Source organism: Phodopus roborovskii, unplaced genomic scaffold, assembly GCF_943737965.1.
Source record: "Phodopus roborovskii unplaced genomic scaffold, PHOROB, whole genome shotgun sequence".
Taxonomy (NCBI): Eukaryota; Metazoa; Chordata; class Mammalia; order Rodentia; family Cricetidae; genus Phodopus; species Phodopus roborovskii.
Window position 1 is genome coordinate 38,966,092 of NW_026126433.1, and position 20,828 is coordinate 38,986,919.

Here is a 20,828-nt window from a genome sequence, read left to right on the forward strand (position 1 = left end):
TTTTATGGCATTTTATCAAATCTGGTAGCTAGAATAAATGATTGTCTGGAAATTCCTTTTATTCCCAGTGGATCTAGCTCTACATTTTGGCTCTGGCTTCAACTTCTTAAGGGAAAAATAAAATTTTGAATCATTTTAACATTTTTCCCTATGATTTTATGACAGTGAAAGGGGCGATACTTAACATCCATCTCTGCCTTTTGCCCCTATGTTAAGAGCTGAGAGACTTTGGGTCAAACACATCATGAGCTAGCTTTCTCTGCCTTGCTCATTATCCCTGACATGGTAGGGCTTCCAAATATTCAATTTTGGGATATGTAAACAGCCGAGAGTTTAAGCAGAACCACAAAATCAAAAAGCTCTGGCAAAGTCTTAACAGAAATTTCTCATTAGTAAGCTTTGAATTTTATCTAAAGAAGCCACACCACCCCCATGCCTAGTCTACAACACAGGGGAATCTATCCCCATGAAGCTTATAAACCAAGCATCCAATGTGAGTTAGAGGGTCTAGCATCCACCCTTGTAGGAGTAGACTATTAGCCAGCTATGGAAGTCAAAGTGGAAATCTAACTTCTTCATTTTGTTGTTTTCCAGTCGGGAAAATGTGATCCAAAGGGATGAAGGGATTTTCCCAAAGGCACACGGGAGGCATGAAAGGACCAAAGTGTGACCCAAATGCTTCCTATCACTTGTGAGCCTGGGAATTCGGCGCTTGAACTCACTCTTTGAGAAACTGCTACCCTCTTAAGTGTATTAAGTTATTATTACTTAACATCCATAGTCTAGTTTCATTAGCTGAACACTCAATAAAATATCTGTTCATCGATTAACTCACAGCAATGCTGTAAAACTGTTTTAGATTTGTAAAGAAAAGAGCAAGATGGTGCTTTGAGAACTTCAAACTCAGGACTCAAAGGACTCCAAGTATAATATGAAGAGTAGAAACATGCTTGTTACTGACAACATTGTATTACTGTGTTTTTATAACATAAAGCTCTTCATATGTGTCAATAATGCAGAGCAATAACAGGAGCCCACACTCACAGGCTATTTATTGAAGCATTCTTTGAGGTTGGATGACCAAAGGAACATGGGCAGAGCCATCCACAGGGTGGCATCTGAACTCCACAGTGGGAGGCCTGCTTTGAACCCTGCCCCTATGAATATTTATGCAAATTCTTGAATTATCAAAAGGCACATTTTATCCATCTGGGATATTTAATTATTCTCTAACCCTCTAACACATTAAATGGTACCCATGTTTTTGTGCATAGAGTCCTAAATGCAGAAGCGATCGTTTGAATGGACCAGGAAATGGGCTGAGAGACAGACTGCCTGGATCCCTGCCAGGACTTACTCAGTAGTGGGATCTGGGGAAGTTCTTTAATGTATCTGTGTTTCTTTCCTTTTGTAAGCTGGGATGACCCCTACCTAAGAGGGTTCAGCAGAGACCTGCAGAGTTACTATGTGTGCAATGCATACATGAGCCAACAAATATGTGTCTTCATTGTGGCTTCAAAACATTGGTAACTTAGGGGCTGGAGAGATCATTTAGCAGCTAAGAATATTTACTGCTTGCCGATGACCTAGGTTTAGTTTTCAGCACCCACATGGCAGCTCACAACCATCTGTAGCTCCAGATCCAGGGGATCTGATACATTTTTTTTTCTGGGCTCCTTGGGCACTGTATATGTGTGGTGTACTTACAGACATTCAGGTAAAACATCTAAATATAAAATTAAGTAAATAAATACAGAGGTAACTTAGAAACCCACCATAATATCCTGATAGAGAAAACTTCTGCAGGCTTCATTTCTGTCTTGGTAAAATAAATGCAACAATAAATCCCACCTCCCCCGCTATTCTGTAGGAATATGTTGAAGAAAAAGCCATGAATAGGTCTACATAGTGTCTCCATTCAGAAAAAGTGTTATCAAGACATGAGTTTGTTACACTCTCACTCCCAAGCCAAACCCAGGCTCTGGAACTGTACCACGTAAACGGGGAATTAAAACCTGGCAGTGAGCTAGCAAGAATTCCCAGGCCCCTGTCACATCACATAAAGTAGAGCGAAGACTATGCTCTTAGCAAGCCCACAGCCATCTTTCCGAGGAAACAAAGCAATCTGCTGGGCTGCAGTATCACCACCTCTAGGGGTTTGGCAGGGAGCAGGAGCTGCAGGAAAGGAAGTTTTATCAAAAACGTACCAGTTCTCAGCTGGAAAACCATAGTGCTTGGCTAATAATAATATGTTTCATTACGGTGAATCAAAATACTCACAATATCTGGTGTTTAGTTGGGGCATTTCATTCCAGGGTCTTTTATGTTTCGCAATGAGCAGTAGTGGAGTCTTCCACCAGCTGCTGAGGCAGAGCAAAGCAGCTGCTAAAAAGCTGGGAGAACACACAACTGAGGTTCAAAGTTTCTGAGCTTGTTCTAGATGGACAGGACATAACGGTCCAGATTCTTCCAGGACCTGAAATGTCTACAGTGAGCCTTCAGTTCCCCACCATGACAATGGCAGAAGCTGGGCTGCTTCTATTAGGTCGAGTGCTCACTGTGTGGCAGTAGGGTACATATTTGAGGAAAAGACAATAAAATCCTTAAAGTCCGATGGTCTCTACTGTGGACTATTACAGGCAACCATGATGAAGAGCTTGAGCCACTTTGGGGGGCAGGGAGATCTCTACAAAGATCTCCCAAGTAGGCTGCCCAAGGGTATCTGAAGTCCCAATAGACTACAGAGAAGTCCACGTAGGGAGCCTCAAAAATCCAGATTTTGGCTGACATCCTGCATGTGATACAATCCATCTTCTTCCTGTCTCCTTCCAACTGAGTGTGGTGCCAGTCTCCCTCACAAAAGGTAAGAGGAATCCAAGAGCCCCCTTAGTTGTGAACTGAATTATTCCACCCCAGTTCAATACTGGCTATTTATGCTCCAGGGACAAGGTTTATAAAAGATGAAGAACTCCTCAAAGCAACAAGAGGGTCATTTTTATAAACAGCACTTGGAATAGGATTGGGTTTTTCTGAAACCATGGTTTTTAAATTTGAATATGTCAGCTTTTAACTATCTTAGCCACCAACATGATCTGCTACAGAAGCCTTTTATCATTGTCATTTAATAATGATGAAAGTTTCTAGAAGCTTCCTTATTTAATAACCTTGGGATAAAATAGTAGCTTGTTCAGTTGGGTTTATTTGGAGGGCTGGGGGTGAAAGGTAGTTAATTATCCTGTGGTTATCTGTTATCAATATATAAAGAACAAAACAAAGACAGCAAAATTGACAGTAACAAGTACGAACAAGGAGGGTGGCATTTTACTTGACTGAGTTTCCCTACATTTAACAAAGCCCCCACGAGGAACTGTTGCAGAAAAATGAAGAAGATGGATCTCTCAGACATACCAGCTAAAAGGTTAACAGCGCCATCACCTCACAAGCAGCTATTTATTATAATTAACAAACTAATTTTAATAAAGTGTTAAGCATCCAAAATGTGTTAAGCAGAATTCACTTCTCACCCAGAAACTGCCCACATAAATAAGGAGACATGATGCTTTACTTCCTAAATCTAATAAATATACAAGACAAGTCGACCACTGCTACATTTGCATAATTTGCTGCATACTCGTGGGGCTTCCCCTAAGTTCTTCATTTCCAACATCTCTATGATTTAGAATAGGCAGGAATCCATGAGAAATGTCTAGAGAGAACACTTATATCCCTAGTCTGGTGCCAGTAAGTCCAGTCCATGGAGGCAAAAGACACGCTTGTTATTCATCATTAACCAATGTCTATACTTCCTTTTTCCTAAATGAAGTATAGACTTTTGGCCCTTGGCCAAAGAGTCAAAATAGGACTCCAGGGCAACCTCTTTTCCTCACTAGATGTGTGACCTCAGACACATGTTTAACTTCTTTCATCGCACCTGCATCATATGGTCCTATGTATCCAACAACAAAATGGGTAGATGAAAAAGTGCAATTACATTGGTCCTGATGTTTTGCAACAGTACATATTACTATTGCTCAAGTGGTCACCCATTTTAGGTGAGGATGGAAGAGGGACAGGGTTATCAATGGAGAAATCAATTTTGTGCTATCTGCATCCCAAGCTAACAATAAAGCCATCTTTCAACACCTCCAAGTCTAACACACATTGCAGTTTGATTAAAGGGAGCTGTATTCTGAGTTCCTTTCATGCTTTGCTTATCTAACATGAGTTAATCTAGATGTCAGGTCTAGGCAGGTATCTAGGCAGAGGCCAGGCTTTCTGGAGAGGGTGAAGTAAGAATAGCACACATGAGAGGAACCAAGAGGCTGTCCAGAGATCTGTATAAGAAGAGTCTGCAAGAAGTTATCCCACTAAATTAGGGCAGAGTCCAGATTCAGGATGGTCCAGGTGGGGAAAAGCACCTCCACCTGGATTAGGCAGGGTTTATCTCAGACTTGCCTGGGACCTGAGGCAAGTCTCCTTGAGCCAACATTATGTCAAGAACATGTGTTCTTTTCCAAGAAGGTACAGGGCAATGACTCACAGTTCTTAACATGCTGAGTTTTATTTTCCTTCCTTCAGCCCTAGACTACACCTGTCTGATGGGTGAATTTCACTATGTTTAACTTAAGGAGGCATAGCATTCCTCATGTATGAAACAGTGGACTTTGTGGGTATCCTCTATTTCAAAGGTGGACAGGAATGCAATAATGAAATTTTCTCTACTTTAAAATTTAAAATATCCATTTCTACTTTAAAATTTAAATGTTCTATTAAGTTTGCATTTGCCACCTACCTAGGCAGTCATAAGTTGAGTGCTTTTTTTTTTCTTTCTTTCTTTCTCTGAGTCATTAAAATAGTAAAAGAAAAATCTAATTCAAAGGGGGGGGGGAAACCACATCATATAGAACCTGGGTTCAGTATAGAAGCCAATGGTGACAACAAATATATTTGTTGGCTAAGTAAATGAATGAAAGTCAGACGATAAAGGACTCCTGATATAGTACTCTTTTTCACAATGGCTGGAAAAACAACACTGATATAGAATTCCAAATGTATGGGGGACAGGAGGTGCTTTCCCTAATGGGGTAGCTCTATCATCATCAGGGCATCTCAACTCTGCACACTGCTTTGTGCCTTAAAGTCACTGTATTCTTTCCATCAGAGGGTGTCCATGATCCCTCTCACAAATCTACAGTTGTCTGTCAAATGCCTGCATACATGTCCGGGGTACAGTATGCAGGTCCATGCTTAGGCTGGAGTTGAAGTTGGTATAACTCTAGGATGCCTCCTAAGATTGACCTACTACCTATGCAGAGAACTGTGTATCACACCACACATGAAGACGAGAACACATTTGATTCAACTAATCCCAGCATTAGTTGAGGAAAGGTCAGGTCCCTTTCCGTGGGATTCTTGGAGCATTCAGAAGCATAATGACCCTTAAGTAAACAAGTGGAGGCCAAAGGAAGCCCGGCAGCCCCTGCAATCGGGTTGTAACTCTGATAATGGCCGGTACACTCACACACGGGGAGTCCCTCTAGACACATTCCATATCCCACAAGTGTTCTGGAGTTCCAGGCCCAGGGTATTCCTCACATTGATCATGCATATTTCTTAAGGTCTTCATTTACAATGTCATGTTGTTTAGTGGCTTGCCCTATGTAAGGCTTAGGCTTTCAATAGTTGAGACCAGGGTCTTCAGGGGACTCAAGGGTCTTGAGAGGATTCAAGGCTCTAGGGCGATAAACCCTGACCTCTGGGAAAGGCTGGACCAAGGGCCACCTTGAGGTTCATTCTGCAGGGGTGTGGTTACCTGCTCATACTTCTCCAGCTCTGTGTGGTAGATTTGTCTGATCTGTGACAGTTTGGCTCTGTAATCGGAATGCTCCACCGAGTTGTCTGAACCTGCGCCCCCTGAAGCTGCCGCTGCTGCTGCTGCCGCTGCTGAGCCTCCGCCCTTCTCGGGTCCTGCCACCCCCTCCGCTAGCAGCATATTGTCCAGTCGCATCAGCTGGGGGTCTGTGGGCTCCTCTTCTTGGGCTCCCCGAATACTCAAAACTACAGAGAAAGACAAAAGGGAAAAAATATTAACAATAATGCAGGAGAAACATTTAACAAACATGAAACACAAGGACCCAACTGTGTTCCTCTGCTAAACTGGCTTCCAGATTAATGTCGTGTGAACAGAGGAAGGGCAAGACAAGAACTGAGAGGGTGAGAATGTGGAAGGAGACACTTGCTTTGCTCCAAAGAAACTCTGCTTAGACTAAGTACTCAGAATAGAAGAATGGTGGGCGAGGGACCAGGAGGAGGGACATGTGGAGTCAGTATGTTACTCATGGAGTTTTACTTGGAGAAGATGAAAGGAGTTCTTGGAAGCCTGGCACTGTGGTCACATCTATAATCAGATAGTGGAGCCAGGAAGATCAGAAGTTCAAGGTCATCGTGTGTGTGTGTGTGTGTGTGTGTGTGTGTGTGTGTTTCAAGTCAACCTGGGCCATAGGAGGCCTTGTCTCTACCCTCCTGCCAAAGAGATAGATGATGGTGATGTTCAGACAACCATATGAATCTACTGAACGCCATCAAACTGAACACTACAAAATAGGCAAAATTCCCATTATTATGTGTTGTCCCACAACCAATGTTAAGCTACAAACATTAATTATAATGGAATAATATTTTTATTTTAATCTTCAGATTGCAAGATTATTTCAAGCAAAAAAAAAAAAGCATGTCTTTGTTTCTTACTTTAGATCTCTCTTTGTAGCTTTTACTCTGTGGTGTTTTTTGCAATATTGGATTACTTATATTTTCATTTCCAAAATAACTTCTTCAAGGCCAATCCAGCTCATGCAATTAAATCCTGAAACCTTTTCCTTGGACTAGCTAAAAGAATGAAGATTAGTCTGGAAAAATGGGAAGACAAATTAACCCCGGCATAGGAACATGCTGGTTTTAAAGCTGAGATCCATCTGTTCTGGATGGTTCTGTGCAAAGCAAGGGTGTGGTCTTTGTAACAAGATGTTTTCATGGATTCAGCAATCCCAAGGTTCTGGTAGGATGGAGTGTCAGATCGAAATCTGGGTACTTTTTATGGAAACACCACAACTTTGTGAGTGGGGGTGACTTAGACTGGAGGAGATCAAGAGATTGGGCAGAGTGGCTCACGGGAAATGCTTCTGTGCCTCCTGCACACCACCTGCCTTCAAATAAACAAACCACTCAACTAAATCCAGTTGTGGCTTCAGCAGCCAAGACTTTGTGGAAAGACAATGTGAAGAGTGTTTTCAACATTGAAAAAAAGCTGAAGAGAATGGGCCACTCTGTGGACCTTGTTTAGGGATGGAGAAGATGGGATCTAAGTCTCAGTGGATGGACAAAGACTACTAGAATCAAGAGCTGTTTGATAGTACCAAGAACTTCCTTTCTCCTGGGCAGCCCTCCTCACTCCAGGGGCTGTGATGCGGAAGGTAGGAATGACTTCAACATAAGAAGACAACAGATGAAGCCATCCCTTACAGATAATGCCAGCATCGCTGCTGGCTGTGCCCACGTGCTCCTGGATTCCAGAGCTTCCAAGAGGTACCATCCTTCAGTCTAAAGGAAATCCCAATTCTGGTTCCAGAAGGAAAACTACAGCGTGGCTTTCATCATCAAACACAGGAGAGTAGGAGGAAGGTCACCAGGTGGTGGTGAAGATTCCAAACAGTACTTCTTGATGAAGTACAAAAGGGAACAAGAAAGGAAGGAAAGATGTAGAGGAGAAAAGAAACCCATTGACCTGCATACTGCAACACTTGGGTATTCATTAGCTTCCCCTTTTGTTCCAAAAGTGTTCTTCCATGTGCGTGTCAAATTGCTACAGTGGGATCACATGAGGAGAAATGAATGTAGTGGGACACTGTGAAGGTCCCACTCAATGAAATCTCATTCTAGTAGGCGCAAACCTTTCTATAGAAATTGTCCTGTTGGCTGACTATTGACAACAGAGCCAGATTCTTCTGTGTTTTGAACATTGTTACTCAGATCTCCAAAGTCCTCTGAAGAACTCACCACTAACAAAAGTTCTTGAAGATAGCGACTGGATACGAGCACTTTTTCCTGCATGGCTGGCTCTAAAGACACTGCACAGAATCTATCCTTCCAAATCAAGCCTCAAAGTCAAGCCCCCACCCCTTCTAATGAAGGCATGAAGACATCATTTACAGGGTGTCTAGGTGTGTTTCTTTGCCTGGTGGATTTTAATCACTTCATCAAAAGGGTATTTATGAGCCATTCACAAATTTTTAAAAAGGAGCTACCTCTGACCTATTAAAGCACAAATACGTTGTTTTAGATGGATAATTTAAACTCCCCCCCCCAAGGCAATAGTTTTTGTTTAAAACACAATTTATTTATTACTAGTATTTTTATGTGCATTTGTATTTTGCTTGCATGTATGTCTGTGTAAGGGTGTTGGGTTCTTTAGAACAGGAGTTACAGATAGCTGTGAGCCATGATATGGGTGCTGCAAATTGAACCCAGGTCCTCTGGAAGAATAGTCCATACTCTTAGCTCCTAAGTCACCTCTCCAGCCCTCTAAGACAATGTTCTCATTCTCTTTCATTCATTCAGCATAGATCTTACTATAGACCCAATGGCTGGCCTCAAGCTCATAAGGTCCCTGTTTGGCCTCCACTGCATGCTGGGATGACAAATACATCCCACCCTAGCCAGCTATAAATCCAGTCTTCTGACTCTGATGTCAAATACATTCCCTTGGAAGAGACCAAAGCTAACTCCCAGAGCTAAAAATTTCCCATGATGCTAAAACTGGTAACATTTGGCCAGGTGCTAATATGTCTGATGGCATTCTCCTGGCGACTCTGTAGCCTATGCCCCTTGCATATGGCCTATCACTAGTGATGATATCTGTTCTCCCCAACAGCAGCACAGTCAAAAAGAAGGTTATCCAACAGTCAGCGCCTCCTCTCCCAGGCTCTGCCTGCCAAAAGCGATGTCAGGTACTCCCCTCCTCCAATAGAGCTGGTGCTGAAGACAGCCTCCTAAACCCCCAACTCATCCTCTAGCAAAGTTGGTTGTGAGGGAGCGACACCCATGGATCAGGTAGGTGACCATGAACAGGCACAGACAATTGGTTCCTTTATGCCTGATATCCCCAGAGACTACTCTTTCTTCCTACCCTTCTGGGTTTCAGTTGTGCCCCTGCCTCAGTGTTTTTAAACAGCCAAGCTCATCCTAATAAACTCTCCTCAAGCTAATGCATATCTCGCTTGACTGTGAAATTTAAAATACTTTAAATAAGATAAGGACAGAACTTTCTAAGGCTGCTGTGGGAGATGCAGAAGATAACAGTGCTAAAGACTATCCAGAGTGGAAGTTTCAGGAAGACAGTGCACTCATTTCTGTATGGGGAATGAAGATTTACGGGGGTGGAGGGCAATGAGAGAAGTGCCTAGGTTTTACCGGATAAATGCTCTAAGCAAATACTCTTTCTAAAGGCATTTGAATTTGCTAGAAATACACAAGTGGGTGGGTTCCACCAGAAATTTGAAAAAGAGTGAAAAGGTGCAGAAAAAAGAAAAGAAAAACAAAAGCCCAGAAGGATCCCCATACACATTGTGTCTTGCGCCTTCTAAATTAGTCTCTAATCATGAAAACAGACAATGTTGGAATATGTTCAAGAACTAAATGCAAATAGGGGAACACTTTGCTGTGTTATATACTACACAGGAGGTTTGGAAGGCCTTGCACTGCATATGCCCATTTGGAGAAGGCACAGAATCTCGCAGGTCCATATTTCTTCCTAGAACAAGATTTCAAGGTACCACTATAAAAACAGGTATTGGGATTCACTGACCCGGAAACTGTTCTGCTAAGCAGTTTAAAAAAAAAATCCCACCAGCATTAAATAAATAAATGAAACAGTGGATATGGCTAACAGAAGTGATGCTTCCTATTTATGTCTTGAAGTCAGTACTCTGGTGAGTTGGAGACAAAATGATTATTTAAAAGCTCCTTTTTATTTCTCTAGCACCATGCAAGACTCAAATGAACCTTTCACTGGGACACCAGAGATGTTAACACTCGTCCTCCAAGATCCAATTTCAACCAGCCGAGCTGTTACCTAATCCAGCAGCCATCACATATGATCAGGTTCCCACCTCCCTGATGGGTGCCCTGTACCCCCTCCCTCTCCCTCCCAACATCTTTCCCTGGACCAGGCTTTAAAGTGCCCTGATGCCTGTGCATGCTGCTGATACAGCATTCTAACAGACCCACTGGCTTCACTTAGCAACAAGATATTTAACCTTGTTAGGTAACAATTCCTAAAGGAGGAGTTTCCTACCCACAAATCACCCCTCCCATTCCAATCAGCATGGGGACCAGTCATGGCAGGTAAGTGATTTATACAGAAGTTGTCACAGCCCTTAGAAAACACCTGAAGTCAGGTTGCATTGCTGCCATCACCTGCCCTAGGGTTAATCCAGTGCTAAAACTCCAGAGATAAGGAGATTGTCACAGCCTGGTGAGGAGCTGCTCTCACAAATGGCCTCCCGCTGTTGCTGTTCAATCTTTATTTATTTTCTTCACACAAGAAGAAAAACAAACCAAACCCAAAGGCACATTCAAGAGACCCGGTGGGAGGGCTGTGTGAAAAGGACTGTTTTGTCCTTGGCTGGGCAATGCTGGTCCAGAGCCACTCCCAGCTGCTACCCACTAGAGGGCACTCTCTCCCCACCAAGGACTTGTTCAGAGGAGGGTGCCCCAGCCACCAATGTCTCCAGTAGAGCTGGGAAAAATGGATTTGCTTGGATTCAAGCTCCCAAAGGTGGGCAGGAAGGGAGAAGGGCATATATACAGAGAGCATTGTATATACAGAGAGCATTGTATATACAGAGAGCATGGGGTGAACTTGAAAGTCGCCCAGCGGAGAAAGAAAAGAGACAATTGGAGAAGATAGACACTGGATGGACACGTGGCTTAGGAAAGGCTGAGGGAGCCTTCCTTGGGGTTTCAAGCCACTGAGGCAGATGCTGAATTTTACAGTCCCCAGGGATTAGTAAGTGGCACTGTCTTTTCCAAGCCAGGCAGGACTCTGAGGCCTGTGAGACCAGGGTTAGGCTACCCTTGCACTTTCAGAAACTAAGTGTTCAGCCCTTGGGAGCCAGATTACAACTTCCATGTACTGTGTTGCATCATCTGATGATATAAAACACAGGCTCAGCTTGCACACTCACAAATTATAAAGGTAAAGTCACTTTGCTAAAACTCAAACAAGTGGGGCACACCAAGGACTCCTGCTACCTTGCCAGTAAGACCGAGTTCTTGGAAGGCCGATGTGGGATACGATGACCCAGCATGAGCTCATGGATCTCACAGTGTACATCTATTCAGGTATTTTCAGAGCTCGTGTACACAGGTGCCAAGTGGGATATAGGACTATGGCATCCACACATCTGTATCTCACCACCCTTCTAGGCCAGGCAGCCAGTTCTGTGCATAAACCCCGCCTTCCAGTTCCAATACTGGAGACAGTATGACCCTTTCTCTCTGCCATCTCTTCCCTATCCATTTCCAGAAAGTCAGATCTGCCTTTCAAATCTGACAGCTCTACACAAGCAACACCATGCTGAAGTTAAGACTGAATTCCATACACTTAACTTGGTATGTCTGCCCTAAGTTCATGTTGTCCATAGCAAAGGGTTCTCCGTGCAAGGAAGAACCTGGCACACGGCCAGTACCGTCCCCAGGAGACCTGAAAGCAGGCCTGACAGCAAAGAGACCCCAAGTCAAAGTCACAACAAAAGGACCCTGTGGAGAAGGCTCAGTTCAGTGAGCCAAATTACCAACCAGGTACCAAAAATAGGCTGGGCACTGTGACTCCCAAAATGCAACAGATATGGGCTCTGGTTTCCAGAGACCGTGATTTACTTATCTGCTTACCTACTTTATACCAACTGCTTTTAGATCTGTGGACCCCCTGTTTTTCAGCTTCTGTCACTTCCTACAGGAACAGTCATCATCCACAAACTGGTGGATGCTTCTCCAGCTGGGAAATAACTGTGCTATAAACTGATTCTTTTAAACCATGTCGGGACCCACATCCTCCATTACTTACTACCCTGAAACTCAGGGTTGTATTTATGGGTGCTCTTCCCTCCCAGTTCACCAGCCTCTTCTGTGTTTGATGGAAAAGCTGTCTTGGTGAATTATTTTAAAGAGTCGTCTATCAAGTAAATGGAAATGATTAACCATTTGATTTCCCCAGTTTCACAATCCAGCATTACAGGCAGCTGCCAGACGGAAGCTGATGGATGGGCTCCAGAGAGCCCACTCAGACCTTAGAGCACCAAGTAGGGGATCTTCCTGGCAGTTGGCCTACAGTGGCCTCTTCAGAGAGGTGTACAGAATCTCTAAGCCTGGGGAGCACCCTGGTACCCACACAGGGCTTTGTCTGAGTCAAGTCTCCTACAGTGTCACCATCCCTGGGGCATTTGATGTGACTTTATCTTTCAATTCTCCTGACATTTTTCTTGGTTTGTTAAGCAGGTGAATAACAGCATAGGCAACCAGAAGAAGGCTTGCAGACTTCCCTCCAACAACAAGACACTGTGAGCCTCAGGTGTTCATTATGGTGTCACGGCTGTGTTGATTTTCAAAGTAAGGGTGGTTTTGCCAGACACTGGAAAATGCACTCATATCTCCACACTTGGCCCAGAGCCCCTGCATGAGGAGCTTTGGGGGAAGTTTTAAGGATGGAGATGAAAACAAATATACAGGATACTCTTGGGATGGTTTTTACTATTTTGGGTGTTTATGTGTAGGGGTTTTCTTTAGAGACTTAACAAGTTTTTCTTGACTTTTCTCTGGGCTAGCTTTCAGCCCTTCTGGTCACAGGACTTACTACTTCCCGGGGGATGTATGGGCATGGATCCCATTCACACATTCCCTGCTTGGCACACTGAGTCTCCCCGGGCCAGCTGGCAGTGAGGAAGCTAATGCACTGGGCAACAGGCGCTTGCATTTCTCTGGATGGGTGCCGGCTGCCTGAGCGAGGGACTTATAGATCTTAATAGCTAACGCTTGTATCACTGCTCAGGAAGGCCCTTTGCTTTAATGAAAGCTACAGATATTGGGGGTTGGGACATGACGTTATACTGTCTCTGCCCTCAGATCCATGTCCTCAGAGATCTGAGGAAAGGAAACGGGGCGTGGGAGAGGGCCAGGGCAGAGAATGCAAGGCCTGAACTGCCCATGGGAACTCATGATGCAAGAAAACGTTTCCTATTTAGTTATACCTAAGAAGCATGAGAAATGTGGAACACCTGCAGAGGGATGCTGCACACTGCTTGGAGAGGAAGGCTTCTCTCTACAATGACATCCCTTACACAAAGTCACTGTGGAAAGCAGAAGGGAGTTCTTAATTCTCTCTTGCCTTAAGCTGAAAACATTTTGTGGTTTGAAGTCTTGATAAGCACATAGCTTAGTTCTTGCCAGAGCATCAGTACCCCCCCCCCCCACACACACAAAGTGTGCGTTTAGGGTTCTCTTCATTTGGCTCTATAATATGCCATAAGATAGGAATGGGATATCTCCATGCTAATCCAGATTCTAGCAGTGTGACTTTGTCTCTCTTAGTTTCAGTTTCCTCATCATCAAAAAGGTATGAAAATGCTAATTTGCCACAATTTGGATAAAATAAGTTTGTTGTTGTTATTTTGGGTTTTTGAGACAAATTCTCTACATAGTCCTGGTTGTCCTGCAACTCACTATGTAGACCAGGAGGGCTTCAAATTCAACTCTGCTTTTTCGGTGCTATGATGAAAGGCACATACTGCCACACTTGGCCCATAATTATTATATACTTGTTTGATACTAGGAGGGTCCCTCTGACTCTCACACCTGCTAATCTATCACTCCTGGGGTGAAGGCTGGAGGACCAGGAGTTTAAGATCACCTTCAGCTACAAAGCATGTCTGCCGCTGCCCTGCACTGTGTAAGATCCTGCCTTGGGGAAGGGGGCGATGGCAAAGAATCAGAAATGGCAGACTTCAGTTTGGTGTCTGGTTCCTGAGGTTACAAATCTATAGCAAAGAAAGAACCAGCATAAGCCAGTGGCTCACATACATGGGCACATGCAAATGCACACACATACCACCCATGTGTGCTTCTGAACAATTCCTGATCAGTGATATCATCTCATCACACTCTGCAAGTCAACCATTCCTCAGTGAGTGGAACATATTTCAATGTGCCCTCCACTGTTTCTCCCATTGCCTACAGCTTAGGTTCCTATGTCGATGCCCTAAGTACTGTAAGGTCCCACTGCTTAGAGAATCTTTTGTTTTATTTATTTGAGGAAACAGAAGAAGAGGACAGCCTGGAGTATTGGTCCTTGGGTGCCACCCATCTTTTCTTTCTTTCTTTCTTTCTTTCTTTCTTTCTTTCTTTCTTTCTTTCTTTAAATAAAGTTTCTCTTTGTCTTTGGTCTTGCCAATTAGTCTAAACTGTGAGGAGGAAATGTCACAGGTATCCCACTATGCCCAGGTTTTGTGTGTCTGCTTTTTACATAGAGTCTCCACACTGTATTTTCCCTGAGCCAGAAACCATCTGTGTCCTCTCTACCTGCCAGGGCTCACACTGGATGCCACCACTTCTCGGGAAAGCTAGAAGACCCCCCCCCACACACACACAAAGGAATCACAGCTCGCAAGTAGCCTCACCTATGTCTGACAAACTAGCCTTGAAGTCTCCTTTAGTGGCCGCTTTCAGTGTTCCATTAAAAATACTTAAATTATAGTTAGAAAGTGAGTAAAGACTCTATTCATAGCCTGGGGTTTGGGGAAGCGTGGTTCCTTTTTAAATTTGGGTAGGATTCAGTGCTCACAGCTACCCGCCTCTGCTAAGGCACAGAGAAACTCCACATTGAAAATATTAAAAACCAGTTGTTATTGCTGGGCCTGTGGCATGTGTGGTCTCACCTTGTTGATGCCGATACTTAGGATAACAAATGTCTTTTCTGCTCTTAGAAAATGAGCTTTCCTGGTCATATTTACAAACTAAATAGTAGCAGAATGATTTTTCTCTCTAACTTTCCAAACAGTGTCATCAAAACTAAATTGCCTGCTTGTTTGCTTTGGAGTACTAGGAGTTGCGCCCAAAGCCACCCCCATACACACACACCAGCTGAGCAAGAATTCCACAAGTAACCTATGACCAGCCCAGAAGTAAGTCTGAAATAAAGATCATAGTCTCAAAAGAATCTTCCCAAGTTTTTTCTCCATTAAATAATTTGGGGCCAGCTAAGGATGAACAGACCCGAGGGGCATTTGCAAAGTTCTTTGACAACCCTGTCCTAAGACAATCTGCTTTCAGTAGGCCACATTGGGGAAGACAATCCACGTGCTATGGTACTTCTTCACCGTGCTGGAGGAGGTCCCTTTTCTAGCAAGATGGAGATGCAAACCTCTGCAGGTGACAGCCATGAAGAGGTGAGAAGATAGAGGACAGACAGGAGGTTGATGCCAGGATCTGGAAACCCGTGCTACACTCTAGGAGCCTCCATCCCTTCTGTCCTCTGCCTTGTCCTTACAGGACTCTCTCCTTTGCCGTCAGACTTAAGGCCTCACTGAATGAGAGGATGCAAGTTCAAGGAGCAGGAGAGCACACTTTGCTTGAAGAGAACAAAGAGGGAGGGAGGACTTCCTGAAGCCAATGACAACATTATCACTTCAACCTCCACTCATCGCCAAGGAGAATCTTATGCAAATATGCATGTCAACCACATTAATACGTATGTGGATGTATGCCCAATGATGAGACCTGGGCAGAAGGCTGCCACAGGGGTGACAGTAAGGGGGTGATCTGCTTGTTTCCTTCAACTCTATTTTTCTCCAGAGTTCATAGCTGCATGGAAGAAAGGAGCTCTTTAGCTCTTCTTGCAGCTCACATGACAAGTGACAAAGTCCCAACAGTGACCCTTAAAAGGAAGTAAGGGGTTCAACACTTCAGGAACCTCTTGAAAAGGGAAAACACCCTTCTAGTGGCTTTCTCCTTTTATTCTGGTGACTGGAATGTGAAATAATAGCAAGCATTGTGGCAGCCTCGTTTTATCATGAGGTGGACTGGGCATTGGAAGCCTTACTCAGGGAGCCACAAGTGAGATAGAACGCTCAGACTCGGAGGTCAGCTCCAATGCTCTCACCTCTGGAGAACAAGAGAATAACCAAGCTGCATTTTCTTAAAGGCACATTTTGGACTTTTTCAGGTGTTTTGTTTTGTTTTGCTTTTTACTTTTGGCAGCTGTTGATACAAACTATTAAGAAAAGGATAGGAATCTGGAAGGCAGGGTTATTTCACATTGGCTATAGGGTTACAGGAAATCAGAAAGAGGCAGATTTAGAAGCAACTCACAGCATAAGCCAAGCCAAGCCTTGACAAAGCTTCTTAACAGAGAGGGCTGAGCCACTAGGGGACCTCCTCTGGATACCCCCAGAGCCATGAGTGGAGGCCATCTGGGTAAGTTGCCACAAAGGGGAGATGGCATAAGACCAGGGTATTTACTGAGTGGCCTAGAAGATTCCTTTGGCCTTGACCAGGAATGTGAGGGTGGGGAGAAGAGGCGACGCATACAAACCTGCTAAGAGCACCTTGTTCCTTTCCACATGAAGACATAAGTCCACCCTGCCCTAAGGAAAACTAAGCTCATCCGACTATAAAGTGGAAAGCAAATATATATATAAAAGGTATGGCAATGGGAGGGGAAGTTTTAACATTATTTTTAGATCAAGAGCCAGAAATCTGCCTATAGATAGATATACAGCTGATGCCTTCAAACACAACAGTAAAAGAGAGTTGCAGTCAAAGTAGCCTATGGAACTGGCTGGGTACAGGGAACTAGCGGAGTAGGTCCTAGGCCACTCCACTTGCAGAAGGTGTGGCTGCCATTCCTTGCAGCATCCACAGATCTCCCTAGATAATCATATTGAGTAGGTGCCCATGCCGGTTAACTTACCCTTTTCCAAAACAACCAACACCTGTGATCCCAAGACAGTCATCTCATGAAGGGTCTGGCAAGTTCCTTCAAAGAGATGTTAAGTTACAGTCCTCAGAAGCCACCTCTGCCCCAACCTTTATACTGTTAACAAGCCTGCATGCCATGCCTTTCTCCATACAAGGGAAACAGAACACATCACCAAAGAGGCAAATGGGGCCTTTCCTGCTTCTCAGAACTTTCCACCATTCTCCAGAAGCTCCCAGGCACTGAAGAACAAAGACCAGCTAGGAGGAGTGGAAAGCTGACTGTCAGGAGTCTCATGACAGAGAAGCATGAGCTGAGGAACCCTGGCTGTGATGGGGACAGGGCATTAGAGATCCTGTGCTCTTGCTTGGTCATATTCCTTAGCTTAGTTATTCAAAGGAGACAAACATCTCACAAAGACCAAGAATGCTGGCTTACTGCCTGTAGGGGATAGTGATGAATCTATCCCATTACTACCCATTCTTTCTTATCTCAGAGCTTCCATCTTTCCCTGGGGACACAGCCCTCTGGGAAGACATCACATTGTCTTCCTGGGCTGTCCTCCATTCTCCTCCCAACACAGCTAAGTGGATGAATCATGAACACATGGACATCTGCTGGCCAAGTGGGTCACACTTATCCTGAAGTCATGTGGGTACTCCTGTTCCATCCTGAACAGGCCTTCTCAAATGCCGATTCTGGTTTCCAGGGGATATTTTAAAGGAGAAGTAGATTTCAAGCAAATGATTGCAACTTATCGAAAATAATGTGCTACTTAGCGTCTGCGGCAGACATCCTGGCAGGCAGCAAGGGGAAGCAGTGCCTGAGCAGATGGGCGCGATTAGGCTCAGATTTTCAGATGGGCTTTTTGTTGTTGTTGCTGCCTCTGCTCGTTTCGGCACACTAGTAACATCAGGAACTCAGAGAGAGCGTCCACTCCTCCTCTCTGTGCCCCGAGATAGAGCTCCCTATACCAACACTCACACTGGAAACACCCATCCTGGGGGGAGGTACAGTGGGCACCAGGATTAGCATCATCAAAACGTATTTGTACCACAAGGCTCTGGCTAAATACATCAATGGCTGGCAGAGAGATGGATGAGGCACTAGCTTCATTTTCCTTTAAGGATTCTCCTCCCTGAGGCTCAGCCTTATTTACTCCAGGTACTACCATATTTCCCTGAAGAAGTGTCTTGTTTTCACATTCACCTAGTTAGCCAACATCTTCTCCAAACATGCATTATCTGCCCGGAAAGTTCCAGAGCTTTTCCATAATCCACACCCCCAGCCCAGTTTAGCAAGCACCTTGGAATGACACTTTATGAGCCTCCTAACCTCCAGGAGAGCCAATAGCTAATAGCAAGCTGTCCCTGTTTACAGACATAAGCGCGCGCACGTGCGTGCGTGTGTGTGTGTGTGTGTGTGTGTGTGTGTGCGCGCGCACACACACACATACACACTTTTTTTGATAGGTGTATGTGTGCTAGGTGTGTGTGTGTCGTGCCTGCATGAAGAAAGCAGACACCCTGCTCTGTCACTCTCCTATTCCTTTGAGGTCTCTAGTGGAAGCTGGAACCAGTCTCACTGCTATCAAGATACAGAAGTCTTCCCATCTCTACCTACACAACCTTGGAGGTACAGGGATGTGTGGTCACACCTGAGTTTTTATGTGGGTACTGGGAAGTTTAACTCAGGCCTTCATGCTTATGCACAAAGTCCCCTACAGAATGGAGGGTCAAAGGACCTAAAGTAAATGTCAAGGAATGGTTTCTCCAGTTATTCTTCTGACTGCTAAGAATTTACTCAATTTATGTGGCGAATGAAACATACCCACTATCTGAGAATGGCAGCCCTCCCTCATTTCTCTGATGTGCACAGGGCACTTGAAGAGCATGGATCTAATACAGCATCCAGTCTGAAATGTTAGCTCAGCTTTTGAAGCTCCAGCTCACACACATAAGGATGGACACACTGGTCTCATGGATTCATTAATTCTTCACAATGAAAAAAATGAGACATAATCCTTATATAGCAAAGACTCCGCAGTGCTCAGACCAGGTTTGAAACTTTCCAGTCACTTCTATTGCTTTGTTTTGGTGTGTAAAATTCACTGTAATTTCTTCTGGATTTTTCTTTCAATGACAAATTAATATAAGTTTACTGGGAAAAGAAATCCCTAGGGGTAGACTTCTTCCATTTGAAGAATATACTGATTTTTAAGAAACTATGATTTCCCTAGAAACCAAAGAACAGAGTTTAAGGGGGAAAGAGGACTCAGGTCAGGGGAGTCTTTTTAGGAGAGGGAGATAAAATAATTCAGAGACTGTCTCCGGATCAAGAGGCATGACAGGGACAGAGGTCCTAGCATTGAGGATAGATTGCCATGTCCCTTCTGCATCAAGTCACAGCACTTTGCCTCATCCACCATATGGTTCTTTAGGGGTTACCATGTCCTTTATACCCAAGCCACACTGAAATTCGTAGGGATTGGCATTCTGTGCCTTCAGAAAGAAAAGCAGGAATGGAAGAGGAGAAGGAGCCCAGCTCTGGTGATCTGTGATACATGCCTAGCAATTTATAGTGAGTCCCTCATGGATCGGTCCTTCTTTTATGAAATATATTTGATTTGTTTATCCATTACACTAAAAAAAAAAAAAATGGCATCCTTGAAGGTATGCTGGTTGATAATCTGGTAAATTACTTGCCTTATAAGCATGGAGACCTGAGATAAATCCCTAAGAACCCATGGCTAGTAGGAGGGGACAGCCAGTGTGATACACTTGTGAAGGGAGGTAGAGACAGGTAAATCCCCAGAGGCCTACTGGCCAACAAGCCTTGCCTAATTGATGAGTTATAGACCCTGTCTCAAAAACCAAATGAAGAAAGTAGAGGGAGGGTGCCTGAGGAGTGATAGTCAAAGGTGTGCTTTGTTACCCACATGTACATACACATACGTGCTACATACACACTCCCACAAATCATTCCCTGAGCAAGTACTAGACAGAAATACAAAGACTGAAGGCATTCCTGACATGGACAAACGGTTGCATGGGGAAAACCAGACAAATAAGACTATTGTTAGAATTCAGCTCATAGAACATAGCACAGTGGATGAAGTTTCCTCACCCAACTCACAGTTAAGGAAGTTGTCTCTCGTCATAATACTTTATTCGAGTCTAGCCTGCCATGTGTCTAGATATGCCAACAGAACCCATAACATGCACATGCAGAACTCGACAGAGGCAGCTGCTAGAGATTCCCTGCAACCATCCACAGATCCTTGCATCATTCAACCTAGCAACTGTGTGTAGGATTTCAACACTGAAGAGCCACAGATGATCAGAATCTTGGAGATGCATCTTGGGATGAGGTACCCCCCCCCCCATGATAGACAAGAATCCTGATGGTGCAACAGACAGGAATCAGAGTAAACTCACATCCCAGACAGGTGTCCCCAACACACTTCTTTTTCGTGGACAAGCAAGAGCTGTAGAGTATTGCACCCAAGCCACAAGCCAACAACCAGACCCGTGTGGGCTGGCACAGCAGATTCTAGCCTTCTTAGGCATCAAAGAGGACTTCTTTGCTGTGAGAAAGCTTTTACTCAGCCTGAGCAGACATTTCCCCCTTGTGGTTGGGCTGTCTGGAGTCTGTGGCTGGCAAGTTCACCACACACTCAACTTGACAAACCAGAGTCCTTGCTAACTCAGTTCTCAAGACAGTGCACTGTTAACCTCATCAGGGATTCCAAGTCTGGGGCGGTGGTCTTTGCTTTGCAGGGGTTGCTGCAAGCCAAGGTCCAAGC

At 44.3% G+C, this 20,828-nt stretch overlaps 1 protein-coding gene across 5 annotated transcripts in view; it reads right to left on the reverse strand.

Annotated features, from left to right (window-relative positions):
- Positions 1 to 20,828, reverse strand: part of Pbx1 (PBX homeobox 1) — a 298,829-nt gene that overhangs the window by 78,288 nt on the left and 199,713 nt on the right. For all 5 annotated transcript variants that reach the window (XM_051186201.1, XM_051186204.1, XM_051186200.1 and 2 more), the window contains one exon: positions 5,813 to 6,057. In XM_051186201.1, coding sequence (XP_051042158.1) covers positions 5,813 to 6,057 — 245 coding nt within the window. The remainder of the gene's footprint in view (positions 1 to 5,812; positions 6,058 to 20,828) is intronic.